At 64.2% G+C, this 20157-nt stretch overlaps 1 protein-coding gene across 10 annotated transcripts in view; it reads right to left on the bottom strand.

Annotated features, from left to right (window-relative positions):
* The window catches only part of Gse1 (Gse1 coiled-coil protein), a 304272-nt gene that overhangs the window by 22372 nt on the left and 261743 nt on the right, over nucleotides 1-20157 (bottom strand). For 7 of the 10 annotated variants that reach the window (XM_058576019.1, XM_046434610.2, XM_046434609.2 and 4 more), the window contains one exon: nucleotides 8272-8490. The exons of the other annotated variants lie outside the window; for them this stretch is intronic. In XM_058576019.1, coding sequence (XP_058432002.1) covers nucleotides 8272-8490 — 219 coding nt within the window. The remainder of the gene's footprint in view (nucleotides 1-8271; nucleotides 8491-20157) is intronic. 10 annotated transcript variants of the gene reach the window in all.

The following is a 20157-nucleotide window of genomic DNA, read 5'->3' as shown; positions in this document are numbered from 1 at the left end:
GGCTTTTACATCGGGACAGAACCTTACTTGAGCAAGGGGTAGAGTAGCAATGCAGACCCAGGAGGCACCCTGCTCCCTCGGCACAGTCCTAACATCTTCTGCAGGAATGTGGCCCTGGTCTCTTTAACAGGGCTCCCTAGGCTTGTGTGTATCTTGCACAACTGTGCAGGGCAGCCACAGCTGTCCCCATAGCCCTGCAGGCCACAGCCCAGAGCTGCCAAGCAGCACACTGTGCTCAGGGAGCCTGTTCAGGCTCCCACCCAGCCAGCCCTGGTCAAGGTGGCAGTGAGGCCCGAGGGCCATTGCCTGAGGCACAAACCAACCCCCAATTCTCCAGACAGACCTGGAAGCCACTGCCTACACCCCAAGAATTCTGCACACTTAAGTTGGCCAAACCCCAACTTGGGCAGGGCAGGCTGAGGTGCAGACCCACACTTGACACCTCAGAGGCTCAGAGCTTGCCAGAAGCTCCAGAGCCAAGTGTCTCCCCTGGTGTCCTTTCCAGGGCAGAGAGTTATGGCTGGAGACAAGCCGGTTTGGTTGGTCAGACCCACCTGGGGAAGTGGCTTCCAGGGACAGCAAGGAAGTAGGCACAGGGCTGACGCAGCCAGGCCTGGCAATATCCCAAGGTTCTTGGAAGGCCAGCTGGCTGCCGTCCCCTGACCAACCCCATGAAGAGAAACGCTGGCCCGAGTCCAGGGAAGGCTCGGCATCCTGAACCCTCACCCGACGCCGGAGAGAGTGCCCCTCTGCAGCCTCAGAGTGTGCTGGCCAGCGCTGCCGGCCCCACCCAACACGCCAGGGCGCCCGGCCAACTGAGCCACACCTGAGACGTTCACTAGCTTCGACGTGACCACGTGGCCCTGGGTACTGGGACAGAACACCCATGGCAGGCCCCGATCAGACTGAGCAAGGGACGTCTGTCTGTACACGTTGGATTGATTTGAAAAGTTCATTTTTAAGCTTTTGGGGAAAAAAAACAAAACAAAACTCAAGAGACTTTTTTCTCCAAAAATAAAAGTGGTGTTTCCTTGGAAATCTCCAGGCCTGCACCTTTGTGGAGGGGTGACACCCACACCTGGAGCCACACCGGCCCCACGTTCTTGTGGTCACCAACTTGAGAATGCCCCTTCACCCCAGAGAAAGCCTGCACCGCCAGCAACGCCCCCGCCCCGCCCCCGCAGCGGCCCCTCTGCCTGCACCTCCTGCAAATGGAATCCCTCGAACGCACAGGCCCCAGTGCCTGGCGACTGTGCCGCGCAGCGTGCCATGGCTTACACCAGCTCCTCACCTGTGGCAGAGTGATGCTTCACGGCACAGGCTGTCATAGGCTCCTTATCAGGGGACCCCTGAACTCAGCCCACCCGGCAGCTAGTAGGAACAGCGCCACATCTGCCCAAGGCCTGCGGCGTACCCGGCCCAAGCCCTGGCCCCTGTCTGCACACACTCTCCCCACATGGAGGGAACATGGGTGTCCATGCTCCAGAGCCAGAAGGAAACAAAACCAACAGACCAAGAGCCACCAACAGGCCAGGGTGGAGCTCACGCACCCACGGCCAGGGGCAGGTGAAGCAGCCACTTCCAAGCCCCCAGAAGCCTCACAGACCCCCTCTGTGCCCTCGCTCTAGAAAGAAGACCTCACAGCAGCTGCTGGCCCGGGCCCACTCTGCGCCCCCACCTCTCACGCGGCCTCTAAGTGCCAGGAAGGCGATGGGAGGGCGGGCAGGGGCCGATCTGAGGCTGGACAAGGGGAGGCCATCAACAATTAGCGGCCTGATCCCCTCCGAGGCGGGAGGCCCCTGCGCACCACCGTGAGCAGCAGCGATCGATGCCCGACAACGCGCTGCCAATTAGCAAGGCCGCTCCGGCGCCCGGCCCGCGTTCTCACTGCGCGGCTGGAGCAGGAGGGTTCGCCACCACTGTAATTAACTGGCAGCATTCAGCCAGGAGTTAGTCAATGAAACTGAGCCGGATTGCAGATGACAAGAGGCAGAGCGCGTCGTGTCACCTCTGCTGTCTGACCTCGCAGATTAGCACCGAGCCCGACGGCACACGTAATTAACAGCTGAGACCCCAGAGCCAGCCCGGGAGCCCGTGAGGATGGGCCGGGGCTGCAGAGCTGCAGCAGCGCCTGCCGCCTCTCACGGACACCAGCTTGCCTGGCCAGGCCCCGACCGCGGCACCACACCTCCTGACAAAGGAACCTCGGGCCAGGCGGTGGGGTGACTGGGGGCACCCCAGGAGTGCGGAGGGCAGGTCTCGGCCTGGTCAGGCTCAGCCAGTGACAGCGAGCCTGAGGGGCGGGGGCCCAGAGCTGAAGCTCCACGCAGCCCTGTGAACCCAGACTGGACCCCGCTCTGCATGTGGCCGCCCCACCTAGGAGTGACGGAGAGCAGCAGAGAGCAAAGTGCACCAGAACCCCCCAACGAGGGCTCTTGGAACGTCCTGCTGGGCTGCCTCCTCACATGCCCAGGGCAGCCCAGAGCTTGGCAGGGTCAGGACATCAGGTGGCTTGGCGGGCGTGCCTGTGGTTTACACCTCGTCCCAGTGCTGTGAGACAACGGAGGGACGCTGGGACAGAGACAACGGAGAGACGCTGGACAGAGCCACCTGAGTCCCTGCCCAGCCCTTGTCCCAGGCCCTGCTTTCAACCAGTGGAGAAACCAAGGGCCAGCAGTGCTTCCTGTCAGGTCTCTTTGGTCTCTGGGTGACCTCTGAGCAGCTTCTGGGCAGAGTCCTCCTGGCAGCTTTGCTGTGCCCCAGGCTGCTCCTCTAGGGTCACCACACTACATCTGGGCAGTCACCAACACTCCCCCAGACCTTCCAGCCCCCTGGGCAGGCGGCCTGCTGTGGGGGCTCCTGCTGGGCATCCCTCCCAGACTCTGGGAACTGCTCCCCACCTGCCCATCCTCATCAGCTGCCCAGCCCCGGAGACTCAGCGGTGCCCAGAGCACCTGGGGACCTGCAGGGCACCATCTGCCAGACGTGGCACGGGATGAGTGGGGAGGAGCAGGGCCAGACCATGCTCCAGATGGCCTCCTGCACCTGAAGAGCACCCCGTGGAACTGGAGGGCGGCCCCAGGAGCCAGGCAGCACTGGGGCCTGCTGGGAGGAGGGCTGCGGCTCCCGCGGGCGCATAGGGGCCAGAGCAGATGAGACACCAGCTTGCCTGAGTAAGTGACCCTCTGGAATCCCCGGTCCCTGGCAGAGCAGGGACAGCCGCATGGCAACACAAGGCTAGAGTCGACGCCTGCCATGACCCACAGGGCTTGGGAGGGCCAGCCAGGCAGCACTCGGTATCTGCCATATGCCACTACTGGACAGAGCTGCCCCCACCTGCCGTGCCAGCCAGAGCACCGCTGACCTGGGCAGAGGGGACGAAGGCTGGAGGCCGCAGCACCCAGCTGCGTAAGGGGCTGTCAGTGGGTGCTGGCCCCTGTCCTGTGCCTACGAGCCAGTCATAGAACCCACCAGCAGGGGAAGGTGTGGGCTCTGCTTTGGGACACATCAGGACCGAGGATCTGCCAGAACTGTGGCAGACACCAGCCGCTCAGACCAGGGCAGGAAGGATCATCCCAGGGCACCCAAGACGGTGGGGCTGCTAGCAGGGTGTAGGGGAGGTGGGCCCAGCAGGTGGTGGCCCTGGGAACTCAGGGCTGAGAAGGGCCCGGGGCACTCACACTGTGCTGAGGGATGGGACTCAGATGAGGGGGCCAGCCCCCCACCCCAGTCTTTTGCTGTTGTCTTTAAAAGAGATGGACTTCTGGGGGAGGGGTGTGGGCGGTGGGACAAAAGCCTTGTCCTGCCACACCACTGGATGGCAGTAGCCTCAGCCTGACCTGCAGGTGCACCTGCTGGGCGTCCCTCCAGGCTCTGGGAACTGCTCCCCACCTGCCTATCCTCACCCGCTGCCCAGCCCTGGGGATTTGGCCAGTGCATTGGGGAAGGAGCCTGGCTGGTGTCTGGTCACTGCCACCGAGGGACAACATCTTGGTTTCAGGTGGCACCAGGGACCCAACAGTCACCAGACCTGCCTGCCCTCACACCTGCGAGGCTGTGACAAGACTGGGCAGGCAGCCAGCAGACACGGCTGATCACCAGCACTCGGTGTCGTCGGAAGCTGCTCTGTGGTGGCAGAAGCAGGGCCTGAGCCTGGGGCAGGTGCCAGCAGGGCGGGCCTCCGGCTCCCATGGGCAGGTGCATAAGCCCCCGACTGGGTGAAGGGAGCAAGGCTCAGGACGTGGCCTAAGCCCAAGAAGCCCCTCAAGGGAGGACAGGTGAGGACCAGGCCACCGGGACTCAGGGAGATCAGGCAGAGAGGCTGGATTGTCCCCCATGTGCTTCTGGGGACCAGAGGGGCACAGAGCCCCAGGCATGCATGCCTCCCCAGATCAGCTGAGGATACACGGGCTCCCCACGCTGCAGCCCACTGACAGCAGACAGGCACTGCACCCCTGGGAGGCGAGCAGACCGCCTCACAGCTAGGCCCAGCCGGCAGCGGCCCCCTCCCACGCACACAGGCAGGGAAGGGGCCAGGGCTCGGGGGGCTGGCCCTCTGCGGGACAGGGCCAGCGATTCAGTCAACAGGGCCCAGGAGCACCTCTGGGCACCCAATGCCGCTAAGTCAATGGTTCCACAAGCACCAGTAGGTCCCACAATGGTTTGGGGATCCCCAAGTCACAAGGCAGGCCAGGCACTCAAAGCAGGCCAAAAGCCACTCCAAGACAGTACACGGGGGCTGTGGCTGGGGCTCAGTGGCAAAGTGCTTGGCTTGCATGTGTGAAGCACTGGGTTCAATCCTCAGCACCACAGAAAAACAAACAAAGACAGTGTGGGTCCATCTACAACTAAAAAACAGTTTAAAAAAAAAAAAAAGACAATGCGTGGGACACAGGGTTGGGGCCCAAGCCCAGTCTTGGGACACCTAGGCATGGACTTCAGACGCACCAAGAAGGGGAGGGACCCTGTCCTGCACGACAGAGGACCTGGGGCCTCCCCAGATGGCCTGGGCCAAGCAGCCCAGGTGGGACAGGCCCAGGACACAAGCTCCAAGGGGCCCCTGGCCTGTCACTAGGAAGGAGCCAGGGGTCCAGCCAGGGACCCACGTGGGCACAGACCCCCTCCTCCCAGGATGAGAAGACAACAGCAGAGTGACGGGAGGGCAGCCAGCAGAGGCCCCAGCCCAGCACAAAGCCCGACGGAGGACATTCCTCACCCCAGGGTGCCAAGGCCCTCCAGGGAAGCCAACAGTGTGGTGGGGACGATGGCAGCAGTTGGGAGCAGTGGGAATAGGAGGGGTGCCTCCATGGCGGGTGGGGGTCGGTAGTTAGGGCAATGAGCCTCTTGCGGTCCCTGTTTACCGCGCTCTGTGGCCCCAGGGCCTCCTCGCTGAATCACCGCAACCCAGGGTGTTGGGATGGCCTCTTATCCAAAGAAACAGTAGCTCCAACAGATGAAGCGACCTGCCCAGGTCACACAGCAGATTCTTAAAGGTGTAAACCAGAGTCCAGATGCCCACCACCTGCTGAGCGCAGGGAGGTCAAGGTGTCAGGTGGGTCCCCCGCCCTCCACCAGGCCCACCTGCAAACCGCAGAGGGCTGCTGCGCCGGTCCTCAGCCTCAGCCCTCCCCGAGAGGGCGGATGAGAAATGGTGTATGCATCTGCTTTGTCAGAACTGTGTTTTTATACTGCCCCCGTAAGACTCCATGAGGACACCATCAGCCTGAGCAATGGAGGTGAGAGCCGCGCAGGCTCAAGCCAGGCCCCGGGGCTGACAGAGGGCACAGGCCGGGCCTGTGGGGCAGCGGCACAGCTCTGCTGGCTCTCCACGCCTTCCTGACCCCCAGGAAGTGGCCATCCCTTCACTCCAGACTCCTGAGCATGGGGTTCAGCAGCTGAAGTTGGCAATGGCTGCGGCTCCTGTCCCATCTGGGCAGACATGGACACGTGACAGGCCATGGTGAGGGCACAAGTGTTCAGAGTTTGGAATGGCCCCTCTGCCACTTGCCAAGGCTGACAGGGACCCAGGGTGGCACACTGTGGCGGAGACCTCAGGCCGGGCACACAGCAGGCGCTCCATCAGTGGCCACAGTGGGGCGGAGGGAGAGCCTTTCTAGGCCACCTCCCTCCCACACATCCAGCTTGGGGACCCACAGGCCGGCCTCTGGGGTTCAGCCACGGGAGAGCACAGGCCCAGTCTCCCACCACACAGCCCAGGAGCAGGCCATGTCCAGAACAAGCAGTCCAGAAGGCGAGGTCCATGGCCACTGTGGGAGCCAAGGGCAGGGAGGGGAATGTTCTGGACGACAGTGGGCATGACTGCAGCACAAGCTTCCACAGGGTGACGACTCTTCCCCTGTGAATCATATCCAAGAAGCCAGCCAAGGTGGGAAGGCGTGGGGAGACCCGAGTCCGCGTGCCCACGCCACGCCCAGCTTCCAGAGCACAGCACACCCCCCACGGGAGGTGGTCAGCAGGGCATGGTCTCGGGCACCCTCACCCCAGCTCTCCAAGTCTACGAGGGAAGCCCCACACTGAAGCAGCACAGGACTTGCACCCCCTCTTCCTAAGCCTCAGGCCCCCACCTGGACAACAGCCCGCTCAGGGACAACTGCCTACTTTACAGAGAGGGCACGGCAAGGTCCAAGCTGGGGTGACAGAAAATCAGGGGCTGCCCGAATGGAGACCTGGAGCTCCAACGGCTTCGGGATGGCTTGTGGCCCCCAGCAAGCCCCAGATCTCATCAGAACGGGAGGCGAGGCGCTGGCCTGGCCACACCACGGTGTCCTGGGTTCTCGCACTGGTCAGTATCCACAGGTGCTGGTCCCACTCCTGGGGTCATTCACCCAGGGGAGCGAGCAGACACATCAGCAGAGTGGGGACAGACGCGCCTGTCACACAGTGGCCCCACCAGCCTGCAAACCTGCTCTGGTTCTCTGCTGCCAGGTCCCGGACACCAGAGCCCCAGGTCAGCGTCAAGAGGGAGCAGGGACCCGCGGCCAGTGCCTGTCCTCCAGCCACCTGCACACAAGGCACACCAAGTTCCCAGCCAGGGAGGCCGGGCAGGCTCTGACACTTGAGCCACATGCTGGCCCACCACTGGAGCCGGGCGCTACGGACAGCTGGGGCAGCCGAGGAAACAAGGCCTGCTCCCTTCCCCGCCGCGGGAGGAGGCCTCATGGCCTCTCCGTGCAGCACTGTCCCCTGAAGCCGGCACCTGGCCTGCAAGAAGTCACCGGCACACTCCAGCCCAGCGGCTTCTCACCCTGCCCTCTGCGCCTCTGCTGGGACGGCCCAGCCTGGACTCCAAGTTCAGTGTCCTGCTGTGTCCCCGCCCAGGCCACAGCAGACACCTGCTCACCTCCCCGCAAGCCTCGAGTTAGGGAGCCGCTTCCTCCAGGCATTTGCTCTTTGGCCTCCCGACAGGGGGACTGCTTGGGTGCCGCCAGGGAGCCCGGTAGCAGGGCGGAGGGTTCCCAGCAGCCCCACCTCCACCCTGTGAGCAGGGGGCGGGAAGGGAGAGTCGCCACAGGCACCCACCACCTCTCCCCATGCTGCTCCTGATGACCAGGCAACAGAAGGGACCTGGAGAGAAGACAGCCAGAATCGAAAGACCTGGCCCCTTGGTCAGGGCCAACACCTGCTCCACAGAGCTGGAGGCCCAAGGGACGCAGCCCCGGCAGAGAGTCACCCAGGTTTCCTGTGTCCTCAGCCCCTGCCTCGGAGGAGCCTGGGGTTCTGGGGGCCACCCACAGGGCCGTCTCCAGCAGTCCTGGCCACGACTGTTCCTGCTCATCAGCAGCCCTCGGGTTCTGATGTGCCCCAGGCCAGAGCTGGAAGGGCCTAGAGCGCCTCCCTGCACTGACTCAGAAGGGACAAATTCTTGTCCCGGGTCACATGGTCTGAGCCCAGGTGTCACCAGAAGGCAGGCCTCTGCACCCTGGGACTCAGGTGATGGGGCAGGATGGGGACACTGCTCTGGACCCCAGTGTGTCCAGAAACCCCCTGCTCCCCTCCACTGGGGATGGGCAGGCCTGAGCCGGGGCGCCAGCTGACTGGGCAAGGGCCACCCAGAACGCTCGGCGGGGCTTCGGCGACACACACGTGGGGCACCACAGCCCCTAAATCCACTGTGGTCCCACGGCCAGCAGCCCCCCCCGGCAGCCCCGGCCGAGGAAGGAGAGGCGGGGGGGAGCGGCAGGGAGGGGCTGGGGCGGGCAGCGCCACCTGTCTGCCTCCTGGTCTCGCCGTCGCGCAGCTGGCGCCTCTTACCTCTGGGCTCCTCGGCCTGTTTGGCGAGCTTGCGCAGCGCAGCGGCAAAGCTGGAGGACGGCGCGGCCTGGGCCGACAGCGCGCTGCTGGTGGCCGGGCTGCCGCTGGGCACCAGGGCGCCATTGAGTGGCGAGGGGGTGAGGGGGTTGACGGTGGCGGTGGTCCTGGTCGCGGTGGAAAGCATCCCTAATGAAGGGGACTTGGGCTCATGGCTCATGCCTGAAACAGGAAAAGAAGAACCAGGGTCACCGAGAGCAGAGCCAGCACCAGGCGGCGGCAGCATGCAGAGAGCCAGGCGGACAGAGCGGCAGGCTGCGGACAGGGGACAGACCGCGCCCAGCCAGGCACGGAGATGGCCGAGCCAGCACAGCCGCCATGGACACCAGGGCCTGGCGACCCAGCGTCCCAGAGCAAAAGGTGTTGGAAGGGAGGCAGGGTCCCCGGCCGAAGCAAGGTCAGCAAGGAGTCCGCCCCGTGCAGGGGAGGCTCCCGGACAGACGGCCAGGAGCGGAGGCTGCGCTCTGGGGAGGGAGGTCGGCACTGCTACTGTCCCAGAGTCACAGAGGAAGAAACTGAGGTTCCTATGTGGCCTTGTCCACTTGGACGGTCAGTGCAGACCCAGGACCCGAACCCCCACAGGCCAGGGCCCTCGCTCCACGCTCTCCCGAGTCCCAAGTCACCGGGCCCAGCGGGTGGAGGGGGAAGGCGGGGAGGACACGGAGCCATCCTGCAGCCCCCCCCTGAGCCCCTGACGGCACGAGGACTCCGCCACTCAGGGCCAAGTTCAGGACGGCAGCTGACCCCCGCCACTGGCAGGGCCGAGCCCAGGTCACAACCCCACCTCTCCAGTCCCCCAAGTATCAGTGAGGAGGCCCCGCCCGCCACAGCCCAGTCTTCACCCATGTCCCCGTCCTCGTGGAGGCCAGATGCCCCGTCAACAACCAGGTCCCGCTCCCTCGCTGTGCGCACCTCCCAGAGAAGTCAGCCAGTGGCCTCGCACCTGGCAGGGGCAGCAGGGCCACAGGCAGCAAGAAGCAATGTGTTTCCCGAACCTACTAGAAACTGAGAAGCGGGAAGGGACCCAGCACCCCACACCCCTGCTGGAGCCAGCGGCCAGCAGCCTGCCCAAGCCCGGGCACACCTCTCCAGGGGGGATGTGCCTGGCACGGCCGAGAGGTCTCCCAGGAGGCCCCAGGGCAGGGCCCCAGGCCCTGGAGGTGCACCCTGAGTTTGAGGTCCGGAGGGTCAGGTGGAGCTGGCCGCTGCCCTCTCCTGATGGGGGAGGAGGACCTCCCGGGCACTCGGAGGCATGTGGGTGACAACACTGCAGGGCTGCGGCTGAGGCAGGAGGCGAGGAAGCGCGGCCCCTCCAGCGAGGGCTCAAGCTCCGGAGCAAAGGCCGCACAAGGGCCCCGTGCCGTGACGAGCCAGCCGGCCTCCCAGGGGGCCAGGCAGCGCCCACGGCAGGAGGCCCACAGACCAGTGCTGGCCCCACTGTGTCCCGGCTTGCTCGGCTCCCAGGAGGAGTCACGGGTCCCCCCCGCGCAGCCTGACCTCCAGAACTCCCCAGTTTCAGTAGCAGCCTGGTCCCACGGCCACCCACCTTCAAGCCTGACAGACACGGAGCCCCACAGCTGGCCTGGTCTCTGCCCGCCCCGTGAGCACCCACCTCACCCAGGTGCACCCCTGCAGACCGCCTCCCGCACCCTCCCCTTACACAGCCAGTGCCCAGGGTGGACAGAAAGGCCCAGGGGACCAGCCGGGAAGGACAGCCCAGACAGGTCTCCTCCTGTCACACAGGGGCAACCATCAAGTCCACCCCGTGAGCTTCACCCCACGAGGACCGACAGGGGCAACCGAGGCGAGGGCTGCAGAGCCGCCGCATGACTGTCAGCACAGACTCCAGCCAGGACGAGTCAGAACCCGCGCTGCGGCTCTGTGCTGTCCCCAACCTGGGCAACTGAGCTGCCTGGAGAAGTGTCAGGGCCGTGTTGTCACCCGGACTCCTGCCTGTGGTGACCTGCCCCTCCCCACACAGGCCTGGCTCTGGCCCCGAGTAGGCTCAGCACGGCAAAGTCCAGCCCCAGGCGCCTCAAGAGGCCCAGGAGGGTTAGGTCCCTGGAGCACCCACACCACCCCTGGGAGGCTACCAGGGCTGCTGTGGTGACAGGCCTCGCCCTACAGGCCACAGCACAGAGCCAGGCCTGGCCATGCAGGGGCAGCAGGCACACAGGAGGGGAGGAGCCTGTGCACAGAAACACCGCCCGCCAGGGACAGCCCAGCAGGCCACAGGCTACCTTCCAGACAGCCTGGTCAGCTGGGCACGGTGACACACTCTGGTGACCGCAGGGTCTCAGGAAGCTGCGGCAGGAGGATCACAAGTTCAAGGCCAGCCTGGGCAACTTAGTGAGACCCTGTCTTAAAACCTGAAAAGGGCTGGGGCTGCAGCTCAGTGACAGGGGACCTGGGTTCCATCCCAGAGCAACAATAAAAGAGGCGGAGATCGACTCCCCTCTCGGAGTAAGGGCCAGACCTGCGTCTGCCTTCTGAGCCGTGGCATGGCGAAGGGCCCTTGCCTCAGCCACTTGAGCAAAGGTGGTCACTACCCCCTTGAGAGGGGGCTTCTGGCCAGCAGCTACAAGGGAGCCCCCACCCCAGCAGCAGGCCCTCTGGCCCCCACCAGCCCGCAGGACGCCGCAGGCTCTGCCGCTGATCAGGCCCAAGCTGCGCCTCCCAGCCAAGGTGGAGGCTCTGCAGGGAGGCTCCAAGATGCTGCCGACCCAGCCTCTACCTTGCTCCCCACCAGAGATTCCAGAGCAGCCATCTGCAGACACCCTGCCGCACGGAAAAGGCTGTTCTCACTGCAATCAGACCACCAGCCAGCCCTCCAACCCCAAGGGTCAAAAAAGAGTTGTCCCAGATGGGGGAAGGCGGGGCGGGACCAGTGCTCGGTCCAGAGCAGGGACTACTTCAACCTCCCACCTGGTCCTGTATGACACAGGGCCCAGCAGCCAGCGATGCCCACGCTACAAGAGGCAGGCTGCTGTCCACCTGGGCAGGTGCCACAGTGGACTGGGATCTGGGACCCCAAATGGCACTGGGGTCCCACAGACTGCACCTGAAGCCCCTGTGTGTCCCAGTGACTGCCTGTCCTTTCTACCTGGGTTCCACTTTCTCTGCCCTGATCCAGGTTTTGGAAAAACGAGAGCCTTCCAAGAGATGGTGACATGGTAGCCACAGTCCCCTGCCCGTCAAGATCATTATCAGCTCCTGAGGACATCCAGATGTCAGCCCTGCCCCCCCCCCAATCAGGCCCAGCACCAGTTCCCCAAGGGGGCCGCCAGCAGCCTCGAGCAAGGGTACCACCCTCCTCCACCCTGGTCCCTGGGGGTCCCCCGAAGCCAGCACTGCAGACGGTGCCAGTGTGCGCCTAAGCCTGGGGAGCTGCTCTGCTGATGTCAGGCCACTTAAAATAGCACTCCAGGAGCAGCTTCATTAGGGACCTAAAATTAGCAGTTCTGCTGCATGTGTGCCTGGGGAGGGGCAGCTCCAAGTGGCCGCGCTCGGGGACCCGGGGAGCCGCTGCAGAATGTCCTCACGCCTGCCCCCAGTCCATAGGCCTCAGTTGGCGGCTGCTATGTGCCCTCCCCTCCATAGATGGGACAGGGACCGCTGGCACCCAGGTCTGCAGAGGCCAGGGCAGGCCACAGAGACTGTGGAGCCACAGGGGCAGCAGCAGGGAGCCCCCAGGGGCGCAGGTGCCTATTCCCCCCTCATTAGAGAGGTATTTATTAACTTCTGCGCTCCTGGCCACTGACTGAATTCTCATCGACATTATCAGCTCATCTGAATTCATTATCCTAACAGCTGGGAATATGCTCCGCAGCATGAGGCCTGTGATGGATGAGGGCTGGGGGCTGTGCACCGCACACGCTCTCCTGACATGTGCTGCTCGGCAGGAAAGCGAGCCAGAGGTCTAGGTGGCCCAGATCCGCCAGGAGACTGCCTGCCTCTAATTTTTTACATCATTGTACCAAGTCTGGACAGGCTCCTTCTCGCCAGCTCAGCTCCCCAGGAAAGAAGGGCTGCCTTATCCAGATACCCGAAAAGGCCCCTCAGCCCTGGTCACACTCCAACCAAGGGGTCAGGGAAAGTCCAGTCCTGAGGCCACAGAGCTGAGGACCTCTGGGCTACCACCAGAGCCAGAGGGCAGGAAGAGAGGAATGAAGAGCCGCTGACCACGCTCACAAGGGCCTGTTTCGTGGGCAGCCAAGTCTGACACGGGGACCCGCGGTGAGCCCCCTTCGTCCCAGCCTCCCGTGTGCCCGCCCAGGTTTCTGCGAGGCCAGTAGCAGCACAATGCTCTGAAAGAAAGCCAGGAGGCAGCGCCCAGGGCAGCAGGAGCCCAGCTGCCTGGCAGGGGACATGGGCACACACCCGCTGGGTCCTGGCCTGCAGGGCGGAGCCCCGGCTGGCCTGACAGCAGGACTGCAAGAGGGGAGGCCTCTGCGGCCCCATTAGGTATGGTCCCTGACCCCCTCCTCCCACAAGGGGGATTATTAATCAGCACACCGGCCTCCCTCCCAGCCTCCCTCCCGGCCTCCCGTGGATCCCGTAATTACTGCTTCCTTTCATGCCTGCTCTGCCCGGCCCCAGACCCCAGGCCCGCTCCCTCCGTGCTCTGTAATTACAAGCTAATAGCTGAGATGAATTTTCTGCTGGGTCCCAGTTCAAGCACCAACCCGCCCCCTCCCCGGCAGCCCCCCTAATTACACCCTGCGAGGCTGCGCGGCGGGGCTCCGCTCTCGGCCGCCCGCACAATCTGGACCTGGATTCTCTAATCACCACAGAGAGAAATGTTTGTGAACAAATACAGGGCGTCCCCCAGCTCGGAGGGCCCCGCGATCCCTGCCCCCAAAGGGGACATGTTCCTGCAGCCCTAACAAGGCCAGGGGTCACCAGCTGTGGGGACTTGGGGCTGCAGTGGCACAGGGTGCCATGTGGTCCCCAGAGCGGCTCTGTCGTCGACTCATGACTCCTTCCCACACTCTGAGCGGCAGTAGCTCTGGGTGGGATCAGGGAGGGGCCTCAGCTCGGGCCAGGGAGGCCCCGACCAAGACTGCCACCTCAGGATCTCGAGGACCCACCCTGGACCCGCTCCAAGGTCAGTGCCCGAGGCGGCGGCTGGCAGAGCCAGGGCAGCACCAGCCCAGAGGAGGCGCGGCCCGAGCAGATGGCCGAGCTCCTGACCCAGAACCAGAAGGGCTGGGAGCAGCAGGCAGGAGGGGGCAGCTGGGCACCCCTGCATGAAGCTGGCCACGAGGCCGCGGGCCTCCCAGGCGGACAGCCGAGCCGCGCGCAAGGCGGGAGCAGCTGCCCACCAGAAACCCAGTCAAGGGGAACAGGACGGGGCTCCCACAAGTCCCGGGGCTCCCAGGCAGCTGCCGCGGCCCCATTCACCCCCTCACATCCACAGGACTGTGCCCATGGGGGGGAGGGACGCAATACCAGGGCTTGTCCCCAACACGTCACTGCCAGTCGCCAGGCTAGCCAGGCCACCTGCATGGTGGACGAGGAGGAGCGCGGAGCAGGTCAAACCGGGGATGGCAGCTAGGGGAGCCCCAAGGGTGACATGGACGACACCGGCAGGGTGGGGGCACCCGGAGAGCCATCAGAAGGCCCAAGTCACCCAGAACTGGGGTTGGAAGCCACAGATGGAGTGTTCTGGAGGTTCCAGGTGAGGCGAGGGACAAAGTCGGGCAACAGATGGCGGTGACATTTGACGCGATTACTCTAAGCGGCTGCTGCGTGCAGAAGCCTGGCGCACAGACCAAGGGCTGTGGAGCAGTGAGGGGCCGTGGGGCGGGAGGGGAGGGGAGCAGCACAGCGAGATGCCACCTACAGCGAGGACAAAGGCAGACCAGAAAGGCCACGAGGCTGGGAGGCCTGGGAGACGGCGCGCAAGGCCAGCCCCAAGGACTACGAGGGACAGGCACAGGGCCAGCCCCCCAGCCCAGGCTGCAAGCCCCAACTCACCTGGGCCAGTGGCACGGGTGCCAGAGGGCCAGGAGTGGGTCCCCCTGCTCCGAGCCACGGCAGGCCTGGGAAGGGACAGCACTGCAGGAGCCTGATGAACAGGGGCGCTGTAGGACCCTAGCTTGGGTCCCGGCTGCCGGCCTGCTGCTCCGTCGGGGGCTCGACAGGAGGAGGGCTGGGCAAACGCCCGCCCAGGAAAGCCCAAGGTGGGTCTCACTTTAACCAAAGCCAGTTCCTCGAGCCAGAACTAAGGTGCCAAGTGCCAAGGTGGCGAGCTGCTCTCGGCCAATTCCCACAAACCTCCCAGAAAGACGCGCCGCGGGAGTGTCCCGCTCTCCGAGCTCAGGAGGCCGACCCGTGACCCACGGGGCCTGTGTGTGGCGGTGAGTGGCCATGAGCCTGGGCAAGAGTTCTCCGAATAGAAGCCGAGTGGTAACCGCGTCCCCTAACATGACCTACCTGGAGAGGAGGCACAGGGGGTGGGTCGGGGAGCCCAGAACACTCCGTCTTTCTAATCACATCTCCCCACGGGGCTCCTCTATCCTCTTCAAAGCCCCACGTTCTGTGCCCGGACATCGTTGCTGGAAACCACCACGTGGAACAGACGGGCTTCGGCACAGGAAAAGCCCCGAGCCACCAATCAGGAGTCAGGGGCTCCCCGCCCCAAGCCACCCCAACAAGGGCCTTCTGCCTGCAGCCCCCCCCCCACCTACTGAGGGGCAACCCTGCAGGTCTGAAGGGGTCCTCAGCACCCTGACCCAGACCTGGCCTGCCCTCATGGACCCAGGGATGAAGTTCTCTGGGCTCCCATCCAAAAAGGTGGCCCCGTCTACCAGAGAAGGCCCTGGGGGGACACTCAGGCCAGGTGACCGCTGTGGGAAGATTTCCTCCCTTCACCCTCTCCCACCCTGAGGCCGAGTGCAGCCTGGGTGGCTAGGGGTGAGGGCCACGGCCAGGTCTCCATCTAGCCAGAGCTGGCAGGGGACAGCAGGCCCCGGGGCGTATGGCCCCACCATGTTCTTGGAGAGAGTCTTGGTCTGTGCCGAGCGGCCCTCCTCTGAAGTGTTTGGATTTCGGGTTTTCTGGACTCTGGAATATCAGCAGGGCCCTGATGAGACAGCTTGGGGACGGTTCCAAATCTAGAGGCAAAATTCATTTGTTTCGTATAAGCCTCATACGAACGGCCTGAAGATCACCTTCAACATTCCTTCTAGGCCATCCTGCGCGTGAAGCAGTTTCGTGGTGTGGAACGTGCCACTTGTGGCCTCACGTCAGAGCCTGCGGCGTTTGGATTTGGGACAGCGCTCACGCCAGCCGCTCTCCCTCCGGGAACAGCTCGAGCGGGGATGAGGTGCGATGCCCAGGGCAGGGCCCCAGAAGCCCCAGGCACTCTGCGGGCCTGGGCTACAGAAATCCCAGCAGCAGACTCTCCCCACCTAACAGGCCACCGGCCCCAACTCACACCTAAATGGGAAAGACCTGGACTGAAAATGCACTCACTACCCAGACGCTGCAAGGCACCAGAAGGGCAGGGGCTGTCCCCCGCCATGGCGAGGCCGATGTCACCACTGCCCGCCAACTGCACTACCCAGGGAACCCCCTGGTGGAGCTCAGAGTCTCAGTGGGGCCATCGTAAGGTGGGGCACTCCTGCTCAGCCCCGAGGAGCCGGGGGACTTCAGTGACCCAGGGAACCCACTTCACCCTGCTGCTTCCTTAGAATGTACTGCCCGGGCCTCAGCGACAGGGTCCGGGCTCCACATCCCCAGAAAGGGGGGCTCCCACGGGTTGGGGACAAGCTGGAGGAGGGCTGCGAGGTAGAGGGAGAGGCCTGGACCTCAGTCTGACCAAGAGCAGCAGAGACCTGGGCCTGCACTCCACTGCCCGCCAGCCCCAGCGGTGACCAGAACCCTCGGTGAAACCAGTCCCAACCCTCAGAGGCCGAGGGCTGAGCAGGACCCCAGGCCAGCAGGCCACACGCGAGTTGAGACTGTTTCCTCATCTGTGGAGTGACCAGGTGACAGAGGACCATGGGCAGACCCACAGCCTGCAGGACGGGATTTCCCCAGTGTCCCCACCTGACCCAGGACCCAGTCTTAACTCTTGGGTCTCAGCTTCGGGCCACCTGCCACACACCTCCACGCGCACGCCAAGATCTCCTCGCGCTGGGCAGCTGGGGAGGAGGCCAACCCCGCCAAGACGGTGAAGACGGCCAGGCCAACAGGCCTCCTCTGGGCTCCAGGAGGCTGGAACCTGCTCCTCCTCCGCCGCTGACCGCAGGCAGTGGACGAGCCCCCCAGCCCCTTCCTCCCTGGTCAACCGGGGCAGTCCCTCCCTGGCAAGTCAGGCAGGAGCAGGAGTGCCCCACACCCAACGTCTCCCCATAAGCCAGGCTGTGACCAGAAGTGACCAGAGAGGTTGCAGTGCCTCTGGGGGCCAGGACACAGGGCTCCTCCCCATCTGGTCACTAAACCCCAGGAGCCAACCGGGAACTCGGATCAGAAGGCACGCGACTTGCCTTGGGGCTCCACTCTGGGAGGGCACTTGTCCCTGAAGGGCGCCCGGCTCTGGCCCACTTGGGGAAGATGGGTCAACACCAGGGAGCCCTGGTGGTGCGGCCCCCACCTGTGAGCCGTCGTCCTCCACTGACACATAGATTCTCCTTCGGAAAGGTTTAACCTGTCCACCATCAATACAGCTCTGACCAAAGGCGCACGGGTCAAGACCTTCATGCAGCCTGCAGCCGGGGAACCGCCATTTCAGTGCAAGAGGGCAGGGCTGGGCTGGGCTGGGCTGGGGGAGGGCAGGACAGGGCAGCGCTGGGGGAGGGCTGGCCATGGCTGCAGCGCCTCCGCAAGTAGGCCCCAAGTCCAATTCGGTCCCCCAAAGGCCAGTGGCCTGCCTGCGCACGAGACCCCGGGAAGTTTGGGGTGGGGAAGGGGTCCTGAACAACGCGTCTGGTGTTAACCCTGGCCACAAGGGGATCTGAAGGGACTGACTTGGCCTTTGGGCAGTGAAGGGGCCTCAGCCACCCTCAACCCCACACTGCCTGGCGTGGGGTGTGCGGCGTGGGACAGAGCCTCTGGACCGTTGACGAAATCCCCAGGAATGCCACTGCCCCAGTGACCTACGAGCGCTGACCCTCAGTCTGAGGACACAGGCAACCTGGGTTGCTCCTGTCCTGCAAGTGAGACAGCCAGGGTCCCAAAGTGCCCAAGGCCACGCAAGTCAAGGGCAGCACACAGGAACAGCAGGTGAGCTCCCTGGGGCCGGGCCACAGCGGCAGGCCCTGATCACCTGCTTTTGGTGCGTACCCATGCAGGGGCAGGGAGCCCACTTCACAGCTAGGAAGGACCTGGGGGAGACGCACGTGGCTCCCACGCCATGAAGCCGCTCAACTCCCAGGAAGTTAGGGCTCCAGCCGGAGGACTGGCCACAGACCCGCAGGGCTCGGACAGGGTCCACATGGGCGCAGGAGCCACCACTCAAACATGCCCACACCAGGAAGCCCCACTAGGAAGGTGCTCCAAGCACACTGGGCCAGCGGAGAGCCACCTTCCCCTTCCCACCCAGTGCCCACGCGAGGCCCAGACACACCAGGGGCTGGTGGCAGGGGCATCTACACCGACCGCTTCTCCACAGTCTCCCTGGGCCAGAGAGGCACCCAGCCCCCAGAGGACGTCCACATTGAGTCCCTTTTCCACCCAGTTCTGGAGACGAGCAGCCTCTGGCCTCTGGGTCACCTTCCCCAGGATGAGGAACTCTGGACCCACTTCTTCCACAACAGAAGGCCCGGGCAGAGTCTCTGCGGGGAGAACCCTGCTGGCCCTGGGGAGCTAGACAGACGCCCAGGCCCCACCAGGTCCAGAGGGACAGCCAGGCTGGTGTCTTCACCAGAAACCCCCAGCCCCTGGGGCCCCCCAAGGCTCAAGCTCAGCCTGATGGGCTCCTTTTGCTTAACTGCTTGGAAGACGAGGGCAGACCCAGAGGCCACCTCCAGTGCTGCCCCTTTATCTGCAGGCCCTTCCTTGGGGCCTGGCCTCGGGGACATAGGCTCTCAGATCCGATCCTGGGGGGTGAGCACGGGGGTGCCAGGGCAGGAGGAGCAGAAGGCCTGGAGCCGACTTCCAGGGCGAGGGTCAGGCAGACAGGGCGGTAGCCCTGTGTGGTTCTGGCTGCTGGACCAGAGGGCGCGGGAGGCGGCTGCGGGGGAGGCGGCTGCAGAAGTGAGATTAAAAGGCCCCCGAGTGCGCATCTTGGCAGGCGAGCGCGGCCGCCTTGGACGAGGTCCTGTTTTATCTGTCTGCACCTCCCGGCCGCGAGCGCTCGGCTGGGTTCAGAGGAGGCGCTCAATAAATTCTCATTGACAGGAACACTCAGAAACGTCCCCTCCCAGGCTGTGGCCTGAGCGGGGAAGAAAGGCCAGCGAGGGGAACTGAAGCCAGCAGCTCACAGCCCTGCTGCACTTGGCCAGGCCGCGAGATCTAAGACTCCATGGGGGCAGGAATTAAAGCAAGACAGTTGGCCTGCAGCAGTCACCAGGCTCGCTGTCACCTGAAACAGGCATCTCTGCAGGCCGAAACCAGCTCTCCTGGCGAGGACTGGGGGGAGGAGGCAGGCCTCGTAGCTCTGTGGTTTCAAAAGACGCTGCCGTTTCCACAGCGCAGGTAATTAACATGCTACCCAGAGGGCTCCCGTCCAACCTCGGCAGGCTCTGGACCTGGAGGAACCCAGGCTGGGAACGCCAAGGCTCCTGCCGGGGCCAGGAAAACCGGCCTTGCACGCTGACTCCACAAGCCCCTGCGAGTTCCTGGGGCCAAGGAAAAGGTGGCAGCCAGGTCTGGCTCACCTGTGCTTTCCTGGAAAAGGAGGCAACAGCACCCGCCCTCAGCAAGGGGCTGCAGCCCACAGCCTCCCCTTCCTCAGCTAAGGACCAGGCAGCACCTGTCTGGTGGGTGGAGGGGAGTGACTCCTGGGCCGACCGGGAGGTGCAGGCCCTGCGTCTGCCACAGAGTGGCGCTGCGCCTGCCCTGCTCTCCTTCCTCTGGGCAGAGATGCTAAGCTGAGCAGGGCCCCCTTCTGCTCTGAAACCACAAAGTGCTCATGGGTCTGCTTCCTCCAGAGACAGGGAAGTTACTTGTAGCCAGAGGCCTGCCAGAGGGGCAGCTCCTAGGCCACTGGAGGCTTCCTGCTGGGAACCCTGTGCCAGCCCAGACTTCTGGGAGCCTTTCTTTGCTCATTGTGACAGCAGTAAACCCAGATCCCTTCCGCACATTAGAATCCCCTGGGAAGCTCTGAACCACTAGGCTAAACCCCCAAGTGGTAGTTACTAGAGCCCGAGAAGGTCAGGTGCTCAGCAATGTCCAAATACCAAGGGAGAGGATCTATTCAACTCAACCAGCCAGAACCCTACAGACTGTCCCCACCAGGCCAGGGCCCACACTGCACAAGATAACCAGCTGGCCTTCCTTGTTGTCAGAGCCCCGCCCACAGACAGGACAGTGCCTGGAGCAGGCTGGGCCTCCCACTCCTTCCCAAGGCGGGGTTGACCCTGCGTCCCAAGCTGGCTGGCGGCTCACTCCAGCACCCAGACTGGAGGAAAGAGAAGTGTCAAACCGTGCCTGGCTCCAGCTTCCCCCACGTCCCTCCTGGCTTCAGTGTCTGCTCCCACTGCCAGGCTGAACGACAAAAGCCAACCATGTACCCAGCCATCAGGGCTCCCTCCAGGTAGGCCGGGCAAGCCTCTGGAGAGGTGGGGACCAAGCTGTCCTGCACAGCAAGGCCCGGTGGAGCAAGAGCGTTCCTAGCCTACCTGGCCGGCGTCACGCCCGCACAGCCGGCAGCTGGGATGA

The sequence above is a fragment of the Marmota monax genome, unplaced genomic scaffold (genome assembly GCF_021218885.2).
Source record: "Marmota monax isolate L192 unplaced genomic scaffold, Marmota_monax_Labrador192_F-V1.1 WCK01_AAM20220418_F8-fsc00024, whole genome shotgun sequence".
Taxonomy (NCBI): domain Eukaryota; kingdom Metazoa; phylum Chordata; class Mammalia; order Rodentia; family Sciuridae; genus Marmota; species Marmota monax.
The sequence above is the reverse complement of the archived record's forward strand: the minus strand, read 5'-3'. Positions and strand labels throughout refer to the sequence as shown.